The 14,929-nt window shown below is 40.7% G+C and overlaps 1 protein-coding gene across 1 annotated transcript in view; it reads left to right on the top strand.

Annotated features, from left to right (window-relative positions):
• ankrd13c (ankyrin repeat domain 13C) overlaps window positions 1-14,929 on the top strand; it is a 41,107-nt gene that overhangs the window by 1,550 nt on the left and 24,628 nt on the right. Inside the window, exons 2-3 of the mRNA XM_058400409.1 lie at window positions 1,367-1,408; window positions 9,651-9,755. Of these exons, the coding sequence (XP_058256392.1) occupies window positions 1,367-1,408; window positions 9,651-9,755 (147 nt within the window). The remainder of the gene's footprint in view (window positions 1-1,366; window positions 1,409-9,650; window positions 9,756-14,929) is intronic.

Genomic DNA, 14,929 nt, shown 5'->3' with positions numbered 1-14,929 from the left:
TTCAAATGAATACGATATGCATAAGATATGCAATAAATAGACGTATATCTCCAACCATCTACCTAAATAAACAAGTCTTATGTCTCAAATCATACTTTATGTACTATTCTAGTCCGTTATTGAGTACTAACAAGGTCCAATTTTAATACTAGAGTTAGAATTGAAGTCTCATGTCTCGTTCAAGCCTGTTGAAAAGTCTTTTGCGTATTAATCTTTACACTTTTCAACGTAAGCTCAGTGTTTTCAATTCAAGATGACGGCGCTCACGACGATAGCACATCAGTGCGCTTAACATCGCTAAACGTTTTACAGTTGTGATGTTTCGGCTCTGACGTGTCGTCAGGTGACTCTGATGTGAGAAAGATAAGCAGTATGAATAATAATACCGCCCGTATTACTTCTGCATACACGCATGCAAAATCATGCATCGGGTATAACCCAGGCTGGTAACATGTAGAAATGTTACAGAGGTTCTGTGTCATGGGTTTAAATCAAGGCTTGATTAAGATTTGTAACGATCATTTTGGCTAAAATGTTCGCTGGAATAATGTGTGTTAATGTTTAAAATCATACATCAGAACATTTTTTATGCTATGGGGATGATTTTCTTGTTCACCTTCCAAGTCGTAGTGTTTAGAAGACGTGTTTATTCAGATTTAAAAGCTTGCAGTTCTCAGTTCTGTGTTAACTAACTAACTAACTAACTAACATTTCTAAACCGTAAAAGACTCAAGTCTTTTTCCAGCTTTTCGAATCCGATTGGTCAAAAGGATTTAACACGTTATCGTTTCTATAGTAACGCCCCTTACATTACGGAATTGGATTGTTTTGGCTCGTCTTGTGCGATATAACAGTTCAATCGTCTTTACACTGCTACGGTGTCTAGTAAAGTTAACATCGAACCTTTTTAAATTATTTTACTGGACAGAAGCCAATCAGAATATGAATCTAGAGGGGCGGGGCTTACCGGTTGCATCAGTTAATGTCGGATTTTTGTAAATCACTCCAGATTTATATGTTGAACATTCCTCATTCTAAATGATTGTTGTTTTTGAGTGAGAACTCGTTTATCGTTTAAGTTAAATCTCGACCATCCTATACAAAATGCGTTAATAAAGGTAGCCAGGTCTGGAGTTAATCCATCACTGAACATTGTGTGTGTAAAATGTAAATGTATGAGGGTTTAAATTGTCGTATTGCACAAGCTTAACAACATAAGTGTTTTATTCCCAGCTTGTTTCTATGATTATTGTTTTTATTATACCTCAGTACTGACCTTTTCTTTGTTGCTCATGCCTAAAGCTCATGTGTGAGTAACTAAACCTTGCAGAGTGATCATTAGTGACTCATTTCTCCTCTTCCTCAGGAAACACTCCTCTTCATCTGGCTGTAATGATGGGTCATAAAGGTAAGCATCAACTCGGATGATCTGCATGTTGAACTGCTGAAGGAAGATTTAAAAGCTCTTGCTTTTTAATTGTGGTTTGATTTAGGGGAAAAAAGGTTAGTTTCTGAATAAGTTGGATCAGCCAAGAGATGTTTTTGTCTGAAGTTTGCTTTGCGAGACATGGAACATTTTACATTTATTTCGATACGGAACAGTGTTAACATCGAAATCAGCCTTGTTTTGAAACGCGTTTCAAAATTTCGTTTTACCTGCAAATGGCCAAGCTGACAACAAACACTGATTTCATGTAGAATTTACGATTTCCAACCCCTTGTTACACCGACATGAGAGAAATGTTCATACTCTCTCAACGGTCAGACCAAATGCTAATATTTCACCTGTCAGAAAGAGGAATTCACTGAACGGGAAAGGACGCAGGAGTTTCTTTCGCTTTGTGCCGGCTTTATCTGGGTGAACTTTGACCTGCAAATTTGCAAACCTTAGTCATGTGAGCAAAACAGTAAGGCAGGGCTGTGGTCTCATTAGGCGGTAAGAAAATGAAAGGACTTGTCGCACTGCCGCTTTCATATTGTTGCCTGACGCACATTAAAACAAAACAAAACATCAGCTAGCTAATGTTAAAGCTTAAATACGTTCTTAAACCACAAGCCGTCAGGATGTCATGCGATCACCTGATTTTTAACCACTGAAAATATTAGAAATGACCCATTTTTGACTGTTAATTTGTTTTAACAGGTTATTGTTTTAATGAATCATTTATTAATAGTTTCCTTTCAAGATAAATGCCAAATCGATCACTACAATTTATGTAAACGAGAAATAATAATGGTGTTTGGGTTGCTTGGTGTGTGAATGAATTTCGCTTTTGTTTCAGTCGGCTGATCGACTACGCTGCAGATTAAGGAAGCACTGTGTAACTGTTAATGAATGAAAGTGACAATTTTTCCTCAGTTATAGTTACTTTAAATATTCCTTTTCGCAACACAAGTAGGTTCCTGTTTTCTCTCACGTTATAGCAGCTGTAAGCAGCAGTTTCCTCATGTTTTGGTGAAGTAAAAATAGTATGTTATTGAAAACACACAAAGCATTTTTCACCCTGAGGTCTGAAATCATGTGACGGAAAACGTTAGTACAACATTTCCACACAGTTAAAAACCATGTATTTAATCCTTTTTACTCTTATTAGTCTGAAGTCCTTGTGTCATTTGTTCCTATAGAAACAAATGAGTTTAGAGATTTCCAGCTGCACTACTATGAGCTACTATTATACAAATTGAATCAACACAATCGGACCAATCAGAATCAAACGGAACAAAGTACGATGCAGTATTTCGTCCCCATCGTGCAGCCGCAATAGATGCAGCTCTTACAGACTAAACCAGATGAACGCCTGTTCTCTGCTCCTGCTTTTTATTCCCAGTGTGTGTGAGCTGTTTTTCTAACACATCCCGAATGCGAAACGAGTCGCTCTGGTCGATATGTATTCAGCTCCGGGTGAATAAATGGGTATTAAAAGCCGGCGCTGCACGTAGGACGCTGTAACTTATTTCTGAAGGATTGTATGTTTTTGTGATTGTGTTGTAACTCATGCATACTTCAGTTGTCTCTTTTGGGGAAGGTTATATAAAACATAGTGGTTTTCCTGTCAGAAAGGGTTCCAAGAATGATTATTTAAAAGCTGGGGATTAGATATGCCACCCACCTGATACCCAGGAAATAAAATAATGGTGAAGCAGATATCAGAGAAAATGTATTGGTTCTTGTAACAAATGGGAAAAAATCAGAATCTGTGTTAAAAAAAGAATCGTACTTTTGGTATTGGAAAAGTCTTTGACTATTTTTATTTTTTGGTTTGGATTTGTTTTAATTACATACACTATATTAGCAAAAGTTTTGGGACACCCCTCCAAATCATTGAAATTCAGGGATGGCCCCTCAGTTCCAGTGAAAGGAACTCCTTAATGCTTCAGCATACCAAGACATTTTGGACAATTTCATGCTTCCGACTTTGTGGGAACAGTTTGGGGATGACCGCTTCCTGTTCCAACATGACTGTACACCAGTGCACAAAGCAAGGTCCATAAAGACATGGATGAGCGAGTTTGGTGTGGAGGAACTTCACTGAGTCCTGACCTCAACCCGATAGAACACCTTTGGGATGAATTAGAGTGAAGACTGTGAGCCAGGGCTTCTCATACAACATTAGTGCCTGATCTTGCAAATGCGCTTCTAGAGGAATGGTCAGAAATTCCCATAAACACACTCCTAAACCTCGTGGAAAGCCTACCCAGAAGCTGTTATAGTTGAAAAGGGCGGGCCAACTTCATACTAAATTCATGTGCATGTAAAGGCAGACGTCCCAAAACATTTGGTAATTTAGTGTATATATGTTTATTTTGAATGGATTTCTGTATTGTCTGATTCTCAAGGTTATCGGAAAACGTGATATCATTCAGTCTCCACTCTGAATTGAATGAACCCTTGAAGAATGTGTAGACACAGTTATAGCTTGGTCATTATCAGTTCCCATTTTATTTTATTAGTGATAAATACATCTGAAAGATTTTATGTCGATACAGGGTTTGAACAAATATTAACGTATAAACTTCGTGTTATTAGATGACTAATTTAATATCAGAAATATACCTGAACATTTTAAGCTAAAATACCAAAAACTGACTAGATGGCTTTGTCGTGACAGATGACTCCACTTTCATTTTTACTCTTGAATGACCACATATTAATGGGGTTTTTTTTGAGCCAGAATAAATTCAGCATCCGGAGAGAAATGCGCTGAGCACCGAGATGAGAAATAACGGCTTCTATAGTGGTGATGAAATATCGTTGTAACCCCGAGTCAGATCTCGTCACAGAAAGCGGCCCCAATTTCCCATTCGGTCCAATACAGCTACGTTCTAGAGAAGAGCGAAAATCATACAGATGGTCAACATCTGTGTTTTAAGGCATTATGAAAGCAGGCTTGAAAGGCCAGAAAATGAAATTTACATGAGCAGGGAGTCTGACACATGCTCCATTAGTTAATGTTGCTAACAATAAAGGGGAACAAATAGCTAGCAGTTTAGCATTTACACCGAATAAGTCTGTTATCCTTCTCCTTAAATTGTTGTAATCTTGTGGAATTAGCAATAATGAAATTGAGAGAAATGTGAGTCTTTTTTTGTTCCTCAGACATAAATAAAATTTTTCTTTCTACTTAAGTGGTTAAACTTAAGAGAAACGATTGCTAAGCAACTAGAAAATATGGCGCCTGACTGTATGATGGCTAGTAACTGAGGCTATTAATTTGCCTGACCTAGCTAGCACTTGGCTATATACAAAAATCCTTTTTCAACATGAAACTTAACAGTGGGAACAAGATAAAGTGTTTTTACCTCAGGTTTATTAGTAAATTGCTTAAAAAATTATTATTGCTTAAAAATTAGGATTCTGTGACTGAAATTACACTTAGCATCGGGTCCTAAAATAAACTCTGCCACTCTGCTGTATTAAGAAACATCAACATTGTGTGGCGGGTCATGTTACAGAATTGGGAAAAGGATCTGGCCCCAAGTTGGTACGGTATTGCGCTCTACTACATCCTTTTGCCTATTTTTACAGATAAGTGTGTGAGACGTTTGCTCATGGAGGCGTTTGCACTGGGTTAAAGTGGAAGCTATACACGCTTCCCTCACATGTTGGCTTCAGCGCAAATTTAAAGTAGAAAATTTAGACCTGTCATGCCTGATTGTCTAGATTTGGGCTCAATTGGTTAAGATTGTCTGTCATTTGTGGTCTAAATATTTCTTTAAACCCTGCACTCCGTGAGAGAATGAGCATTTTAGCATTGTTGTGTAGCAATAGAGACATATTTGCTCACCTTTCCTCTACTACTAGATTTTGTTTTGACTGTATCCCTGTCTAAAATTCTCTAGAGTCATTTCTTAGAAATGATTGGATTTATTAGAGGAGTTGTTGTTGTAGATGATTTGATTAGATTTTAGAACAGATCCAAATGAAGTCAAATGTTTTATTTTTCTTCTCTCAATAGCGTTCTTGCTGTTTGTCACACATTTATGCTACTTATGTGTTCATGTCCAGAAACTCAAGACACGTTTTCTTTTTCAGTGCCTGTGAATATGTCTGAGATTTGAGCTTGTCTATGGTATGATATGTCAGGGGCGAGGGGTTGAATGTTTGTAGGATTTAAATGGAATTGTAACCAGCGAATTTTACTGGTAGTTCTGGTGTCCCAGGCTACGTCTACACTAATCCAGACCTGCATCATTTTCAGATTTATCCACTTCGGTGAGCGGTTTTTTAAAAAGATACGTTTTCATTGACTAAAAACGCGCTGTCCGTGTGGATGGAAGACCAAAACGGATAGAAAAATATGCGTTTTTTTTTTTTTTTTTTTACTAAAAACGCATATTTAATGGCCGAAATTAGTAAGAAGAAGGATTAGATTTGTTGGTGATAGATGCGTTCCATCACCGTTGGGTTCAATTATCGATCAAGTTGTTTACCTGTGTAATATCTCAAAAATGTGTGGTTAAATGTATGGTCTTATCCTTGCTATCAACACATGAACTGAATACATTTTAGAATCGGTCCAAACATGGTGAAGATATATTTTAAGGAAATTCAAATTAGTAAAATTTCCATTGGTGTTGAGTTCTGCTTGCTTGAGGGTGAAATTCATAAACATGTACAGCATCTGTTCTCTTCCAAGACACTAAGAAAGCAGTTAAATCCATAAATCTCTGATATGGCAAAAAGGAAAAAGGCTAAACTCCTCATCTTGAGAGTCCATCTGCAGTCTGTGCACGTTTATTTTGCTCCGGATTGACGAGGACGACGAGGCCTCCGCAGCTCCAGCAGCTCTGGCTGTGTCCAGTCAGCTTCGACACGTGTGGTCCGGGTGTTTCCGAACGTCCAGTCAGTCTGCTGTTTCTTACAACAATTATTTCTGATAGATGCTGACATTATTACACAATCAAGCCTCTGGGATGAAAGTGAGACGGAAGAACGACTGGCTCCACAGGATGGCTGTGTTATCAGGCCTGAGCGAACCTGATCCAAATCCGGACTCTGTATTACACCCACACATGCGCTACACAGCCGTCTGTGATGCTCTCAGGCCCTAGCTCTAGCATATGAAAATATGAATCCTTTCTTTTTTTCACTTTTCTTGGACTAAGCTCTTTAACAAAGCTTTTTTTTATGCTAAGGCTATGATGATAGTGACTACTGTGATCTATAAATATATAAAATATATTAAAATCATTACAGTTGTGCCAACTAAATAAACAACTTGGTTTTAAATTTTTAGAAATAAAAGTTGATTTTATATTAGAGCTGTTCAGCTCAAAGCCCCAGGATTGTAGGAGCTCTCTAGTGAAGGCATTGTTTTCTCAGCACTGTAGTGAATAAATGTTTATTAGTCTCCAGGCCCTTGAGGTCCAGAAGCCCTTTGATAATCACCCACTGTATAAACTCCATGCAAAAAAGACTGACAGGGAATTGTGTGTGTGTGTGTGGGGGGGGGAGAGATAGAGAGAGAGAGGGGAAGAATCAGGAAGTGAGGAAACCGAGGGGAAAAAATTGCAAAACAATTTCACAATAACAAAATACCCAGATCTTCTTAATCTACATACAGTCTCTTATTTACTACTGAATGAGTTTCTTTACATGAACGTGTAACATTTTTGTTATACTCGGGAAACACAGATAATTCAGTTCAATTTATTTGTATAGCACTTTAAACAACAGACATTGTCTCAAAGCAGCTTCACAGAAGTATAGAAACATAGAAAAATGTGATAAAGTTAAGTTACTATTTATCTCTAACATTTATCCCTTAATGAACAAGCCTGAGGCGATGGTGGCGAGGAAAAACTCTCTAAGATGATATGAGGAAGAAACCGTGAGAGAAACCAGGCTCAGAAGGGAACCTCATCCTTTATTTGGGTGACACTGGACAGTAAATAATGTACTTTCTTCAGCAGCAACCAAGAGCTCTTGAGGAACTGAGAGGTCAGTGTAGTTTATGAGGTCATTATAGACTTAGCACTAATTCCTTCCTGCCGAATGCGGACTGATGCAACGGCAGTTCAAAGATGGCGTGAAGATCTCCAATCTCTGTGGTTCTATCCACAGCAGTCCCCTGGGTCACAGGCTGTCCACGCAGATCAATCCCCAGCAGCAGTGAGCACCACCATGTGATGAGACTCAAACCAAGGGTAGGAAAAGAAGTGGTCACACTGGGAACTCGGAAAACTGGGAGCTCAGGAGTGGGATGTATAGCTAGACAGAGGGAGACTGAGAGATATTAGATATTAGTTCTGCCATTTTGCTCCATTTTCAGGTTTATTCCTTGCTTCAAGTTCCAACAAGATCGTATTTTTGAAGATTTCTTCTCTGTAATTTGTGACGCATAAATTTGTTAAAATTATTATTAAATGTACTTCTTATAACTCCCTTCACTCGTCCCAAGCAAGAACTTCCATGCTTTAGAAGTTTCATTCTCGTGGATAGAAACTTCAAGATACGAGTTAGACATAAAGGCCGTCTTTTTGAAATATTAGATTAGATCAGATCAATATAAAGTTGCCACGGCTTTTAATTCCTTCCAGAAATCTTCTTGGTGAAGGCTTGAAATGCAGAACTCTGGGGAATTTTGTAGACCTCGAGTACAATATCGTGTCCCAAAGACTCGCATCAGGTGTTGATTACTCCGCTAACTAGTGAAGCATTCCTTTATAAGTTTTCAATAGTCCTAGACTCAAGGCAGTGGAGTCAGACTGCATGTTTACTGCCTTTTATTAAATTCTGCCTATAATCTTAATTATGGCCATCATTTATTCATGTGAATGAGTTCGGCTTTAAATAAACGTGATCTGCGCACCAGGGAACGGACAATTAAAGATTTATACCCGGCCGAACGGTCCTCTATTGATGTAACGTTTTATTTTAATACTCAAGATACTCAAGATGTTTTCGAGTTATACTGTTAATTTGACAGATTTACAGCAGGCCAGAGGTTATTTAAATGGGCCACTGAGAGCTGAATATGGAGATGTTATGGAGGTGTTATTATCGTTACGTCACAGCGTGGATGAATTCTCTGGATCTGATTGGTCGGAAAGTGTTGATTTCAGGGAGTTTGACGGCTGTAATTCAAGCATACTATAACGCACCTCAGACACACCATATGATCTGTTATTACTAACAAATGGATAAATTTGTGTTATATAACGAAAACAAAAATATTTATATAATTGTTGATATCCTGAGATTTTCGGTAAAGCGACTTTTATCGAGCTTTAATGGAAGGAGTCCCCAGTTTCAGTGTTTTTTGTAAATGGTAAAGCTGTTCATCACAGGAAATCCATCAGGACAGATGACTTTGTTTAATAAGAAAAATAAAAGGCCTTTCATTTTACCGGAAAAGAGCAAACAAAGAGAGGCCAGTGAAGGAACGACTGTAAAGCATTCCCGCCCATGAGTGTTTTATGTGCTGAAGTAATTAACATAGTGTTATTGTGTGTTGCAAAGCCACAACGTCAACCTGAGCTGTTGGTTCCTCGTTACAGTTTTTTTTTCTCACCCATAAATCAGCATTAGGATCCTCTAGCTGTTTGTAATTGCTTAAATATTTTTCTCAGGTTTGTGGAACAATAGTCACATAATAGAGAAAAAAGGGAAGACGTCTGCTTTTAGAGAACACGAGTGATTTCCCATTTTACAAATCACAGAGCGTAAATAAACCTTGCATTTTGTTTTTGGATTGATTACGATTAAAAAATTTTTTTACTTAACCCTGAAGCTTCTCCTCTGTCCTGTCAAGCCTGCAGACCCTTTTCCATCATGGCGTGCTTTGGTTACTAGGCAAGGGCTTCATTAGTTGGACACAATCCCTGGAGAGGTGAAGTCTTTAATACAAAATTAGAGCTGTTCCTTTGTGCCTCCGGCGTCAGAACGATGTTAAATTAAGCCGGGCCTCCTTTTATTTTTATTTTCGGGGACTTGTGTGGAGAGTGAACAGGGCTGAAATGTCTTGGGAGCTGTACTCTACGTTTGTGCCGCTTCATATGTTTGTGATAAATGTGCTTCATTATTTTTACATAGAAGGTTAAAGCAAATCGATTTCATCAGAGGAACCTGAATTTTTATTTGTATTATTTATTTTATTTTTTTTAATAGTTTGTATTTATTTATTTTTCTTTTTTTTTGTATTCTCCAGAATGTGCTCATCTGCTGCTGGCCCACAATGCACCAGTGAAGGTAAAAAACGCTCAGGGATGGAGTCCTCTCGCCGAAGCCATCAGCTACGGAGACCGCCAGATGAGTATGTTTTGCATTATTACATGTCCATTTAAATACTAGACGTCGTAGTGAATTATGGGTATCTTGTAGCATCTGTACCAGACGGTACCTGGATCTTATGTCTATGATCTTGGACATCATGTACACTAAATAGCAAATAGTGTGTTGTTTGAACACTGATAACGCTTTTTCACAGGAAATTGGGTGGAGCTAGAGCCAGTGCTGATGGCTGATTGGTTAAACACAAAATCATCCTGAATATGTAACTTTTTTTTATTTTGTTTCATTATCCTTTAAAATGTCCTTTTAGAATGCAACCAGACAAGTTTATTTTATATTAGCTTCAGATTTTGTTTTATTTAAGCGTATTCACACTAGAAAGAAAATCGCTGTTGGTAATGTGGGCGTGGCCTTTTTTGTTTGTTTGTTTTTTTAGCACATTAGTAGTAGCTATATAAAGCTTCTAAAGCCAAGAAGTTAAACATTAAATAACACGAATTAGTCCAAAAATATAGTTTTATTTGCATATTAAATGTTACACTACCAAAAGTCAAAAGTTACACTACACTGTCAAAAGTTTGGACACATCTTCTAATTCCGTGGTCTTTCCTGATGTTTATTTCTTTCTACATTGTACAACAATGTAAAAATCCACAATAATGTCCTTTGAACAGTTGATATTGAGATATGTCTGCTACTGATGCTCTGTAAAGCCTTCATAACGGCTCTAATCTGAGGTGCTGTTAATTGGTGATTTCTGAGGCTGGTCACTCTAAATGAACTTCTCCTCTGCAGCAGAGGTCAGTTTTGGTCTTGCTTTACTGGGATGGTCTTCATGTGAGCCAGTTTCATCATGGTGCTTGATGGGTTTTGCAAATGCACTTGACAATACTGTTCTTGCAAGAACTATTCCAGAACACCTGACCTTCGTGTCTTAAAATAACAACTGACTGTTTTTTGTTGTCATTACATATGGATTACTGAAGTCCATGTGAGTTATTTCATAGTTTTGAAATCTCCAGTATTGTTCTAGAATGTAGAAAATAAATCCCTAAACAAAAAACATTGAATTAAAAGGTGTGTCCAAACTTTTGACTAGTAGTGTAGCTTTGCTCTCAGATTAGCAAAGAAAAAGCTAATTGTATCTAGTTACTCGCACTCGCCAGATGCACCAGAGATCTCTGCTTCTCTGTCCAAGCTTTATTTATTTTGTATATTTCTGTTTAATGAGAGACCAGGATACCGCATTTGTTGTGGGAAGTTTTTTGCCGATAGGAACTAAAGTCGTGAACGGGGAACTGAAGAAAAGTAGGTCCACACGTGCAATATAACTGGTCACGGCAAGCATTTGAGCCAATTGTGCATAGGGTTTATTCCTTTACAGTGACACAAATAATTTGTATAAGATCCAGATTATAGAAAAAGAACAGTCTCTTTCTCGCTTGCTATTGTGAATGTAGTTTATGGTTGCTGATGTGTTGAACTCGCTCATACATCTCATACAAGTCAAACCCCAAATGTCTTTCTGTTTGCGGTTTTTGTCAGGTATGGTTTGCAAATATTTTTACTGTTTTGACCGAGATTAAAGCTGGACCGTCGCCACACCTGGCTTCGTTTGGGTTATTCAGCGCCTTTATCACAGCCTTGTTGTGTCTGGTGCTTTAATATGATGGTGGTGAACATTTTTTTGAAACTTCTCATGCGTATTGATGTATGACGGACAAACCATCACAGGGTCTGCAAGCAGGTCTTTGTTGTGGTTAGTTACCGAGCTGATGAAGTGAAAGATGGAGAGGGTCAGTAGTTTAAAGCATGTACAGATGCTCCACAGACATGTACCTATGTACCTTTTTTTTTTTTTCGAAGAAGGCTAACTTGCTGTAGAGTTCCAAGTAATACATGTAATCGTAAACAACAGTAGTCTTCGATCACACCCATAGTCTTTAGTCTCTCTCCCACACACACACACACACACACACACACACACACACTATGAGAGAGGGCTGCAGGCAGAGTTGTTTTCTTTGCATCAGTGTTCATATGATCTCAGAGGAGATGAGGCTTCAGGCGATTCTTGAGGTTTATGAGAAGTTCATTCCACTGTGAAAAATGCGTAAATAAAGTCAAATAAGTGGAAAGAGTCTAGACTGAAGGGCCAGAGAGAGAGAGAGAGGGAGGGAGAAAGAGATTGTGAGAGACTGAGAGAGAGGGCAAGAGACTGAGAGGGACGTGATGCAGACAGAGAGAGGGTGAGAGAGAACGAGAGAGTGGGTGTGAGGGACAGACAGGGATAGAGAGAAACACACAGACAGAGAGAGGGTAAGGGAGAGAAAGAGAGAGTGGGCATGAGGGACAGAGAGAGGGTGAAGTACAGACAGGGATAGAGAGAAACACACAGACAGAGAGGGGGTGGAGGGAGAGACGGAGAGAGGGTGGGGGCAGAGAGATAGAGTGGGGGCAGAGAGATAGGGAGAGGGACAGAAAGAGGGTCGGAGAAAGAGAGAGAGGGTGAGACCGAGAGAGAGAGATAAAGAGAGGGTGAGCTAGGGTGAGAGAGAGAGAGGGTGAGGGACAGAGAGGGGGGTTAAGACCAGACCGGGATAGACAGAAACACACAGACAAAGAGAGGGTGGGCCAGACTGATGGGCCAGAGAGAGAGAGAGAGAGAGAGAGAGAGAGAGAGAGAGAAAAGAGATTGTGAGAGACCGAGAGAGAGGGCAAGAGACTGAGAGGGATGTGAGACAGACAGACAGAGTGAGGGAGAGAAAGAGGTAGAGAGAAACACACAGACAGAGAGAGGGCGAGAGACAGAGACGGACAGAGAGAAGGTGAGAGAGAGACGGACAGAGAGAGGGTGAGAGAGAGACGGACAGAGAGAGGGTAAGGGACAAACGGGGAGATGGAGAGGCACAAAACAACCAACTGAAAATACATAATGCATTTCTCCTAAACCATCTTCTCTAATAAAAATATCAATAAGATTCTGTTCTAATGAGATGTGTGTCTTTATTCTATCCACTCCTTTGCACCACTGATTCATCTTCACAGTAAAGTGATCAGGTATATATTAGTAGTAAAATTCAGTATATTTTTAATCATTTTCATTTAAGGCATGTACACTTTTAACCTTGACTGAATTCAATCCAAATAAAATGCAAGATTGATTGGTTTTCAATATGAAACTGACCATTTTTCTTTTCCTAGTTAACTCGTGTCCTTGTCCTTGTCCTTGGTCCGACTGTCCGTGATTCATCTCTACTAATCACTCAGAGACACAATTCTGAAACCGTAGAGTCATCATTAGGATAAACGAATATTATAAAACACCAGAGTTTATATTAACGCTCGTATACGTACATTATTGTTTCCATAGTAACAGGTACATCACAGGAACTTGTATGGCACCACAATTTTTAAAAATGGTCACTCTTGTCAAATCAGTGTGGTGTTGGAGCATAAGGGCAATAAAACACCTCCGGACTTGGTGTTATTGGTAATTAATCAACTTTATGGTGGTGGCAGTAAATCTTAGTGATAGGAAGCATCACACCAGCTCAGTTATTTTCAAACATCACCACTGCTTGCTGTGTTTTATTCCTTATATAACTAATTATTTACCATAATGACACGATGAGATGTTGATCTGAGTATGAACTTTTGCTTCACTGTTCAGTCACCATTGCAATGATGCTAGGCAAATCTGACCTTATAATAGAGGAAGAGAGACAGGGTGAGAGAGCGAGGGTTGGACAGGGTGGGAAAGCGAAGGACGGACAGGGTGAGAAAGCGAGGGACGGACAGGGTGAGAAAGCGAGGGATGGACAGGGTAAGGAAGCGAGGGACGGACAGGGTAAGGAAGCGAGGGACGGACAGGGTGAGAAAGCGAGGGACGGACAGGGTGAGAAAGCGAGGGACGGACAGGGTGAGAAAGGGTGGGACGGAAAGGGTGAGAAAGCGAGGGACGGACAGGGTAAGGAAGCGAGGGACGGACAGGGTGAGAAAGCGAGGGACGGACAGGGTGAGAAAGCGAGGGACGGACAGGGTGAGAAAGCGAGGGACGGACAGGGTGAGAAAGGGTGGGACGGAAAGGGTGAGAGAGCGAAGGACGGACAGGGTGAGAAAGGGTGGGACGGAAAGGGTGAGAGAGCGAGGGACGGACGGGGTGAGAAAGCGAGGGACGGACAGGGTGAGAAAGCGAGGGACGTACAGGGTAAGGAAGCGAGGGACGGACAGGGTAAGGAAGCGAGGGACGGACAGGGTGAGAAAGCGAGGGACGGACAGGGTGAGAAAGGGTGGGACGGAAAGGGTGAGAAAGCGTGGGACGGAAAGGGTGAGAGAGCGAGGGACGGACGGGGTGAGAAAGCGAGGGACGGACAGGGTGAGAAAGCGAGGGACGGACAGGGTGAGAAAGCGAGGGACGGACAGGGTGAGAAAGCGAGGGACGGACAGGGTGAGAAAGGGTGGGACGGAAAGGGTGAGAGAGCGAAGGACGGACAGGGTGAGAAAGCGAGGGACGGACAGGTTTAGAGAGTGCAAGAAAGAGAGATAGAGCAATAGTGCATGAGAGAGAGTGAGAGTGCAGGAAACAGAGCGATAGAGCAGAAAGAGCAGGAGACAGAGCGATAAAGCAAGAAAGCAGGAGACCGAGCGAGAGACTGGGAGAGAGCGACAGAGCGAGAGATGGGGACAGCGAGAGAGAGGCTGGGACAGAGTGAGAGAGCAAAAGAATGGGACAGAGCGAGAGATGGGGGGGCAAGGACAGGATGAGACAGCGAGAGATGGGGACAGAGTGTGAAAGCGAGAGAGATGGGGACAGAGCAAGAGAGAGACTGGGACAGAGCAAGGCAGGGAGAGATGGGGACAGAGGGAGCGCGAGACGGGGAGAGAGCAAGACAGCGAGAGATTGGGATAAAGAGAGATAGCGAATGATGGGGATGGAGTGAGACAGTGAGAGACGGGGACAGAGAGAGAGAGAGACGGGGACAGAATGAGAAAGAGGGAGAGAGAGAGAGTGAGAGAGACTGGGACTGGGCGAGAGAGTGAGAGAGATGAGAGACAGAGAGAGACGAGGACAGAGCAAGACAGTGAGAGAGAGAGACGAGCAAGAGATGGGGACAGAGCGAGACAGCGAGAGAGATGGGGACAGAGAGAGAGAGAGACTGAGACAGAGAGATTGAGAGGGAGAGAAAGACACAG

Source organism: Hemibagrus wyckioides, linkage group LG10 (assembly GCF_019097595.1).
Source record: "Hemibagrus wyckioides isolate EC202008001 linkage group LG10, SWU_Hwy_1.0, whole genome shotgun sequence".
NCBI classification, from domain to species: domain Eukaryota; kingdom Metazoa; phylum Chordata; class Actinopteri; order Siluriformes; family Bagridae; genus Hemibagrus; species Hemibagrus wyckioides.
Note: the sequence above shows the minus strand (reverse complement) of the source record. Positions and strands in the feature narration are given on the sequence as shown.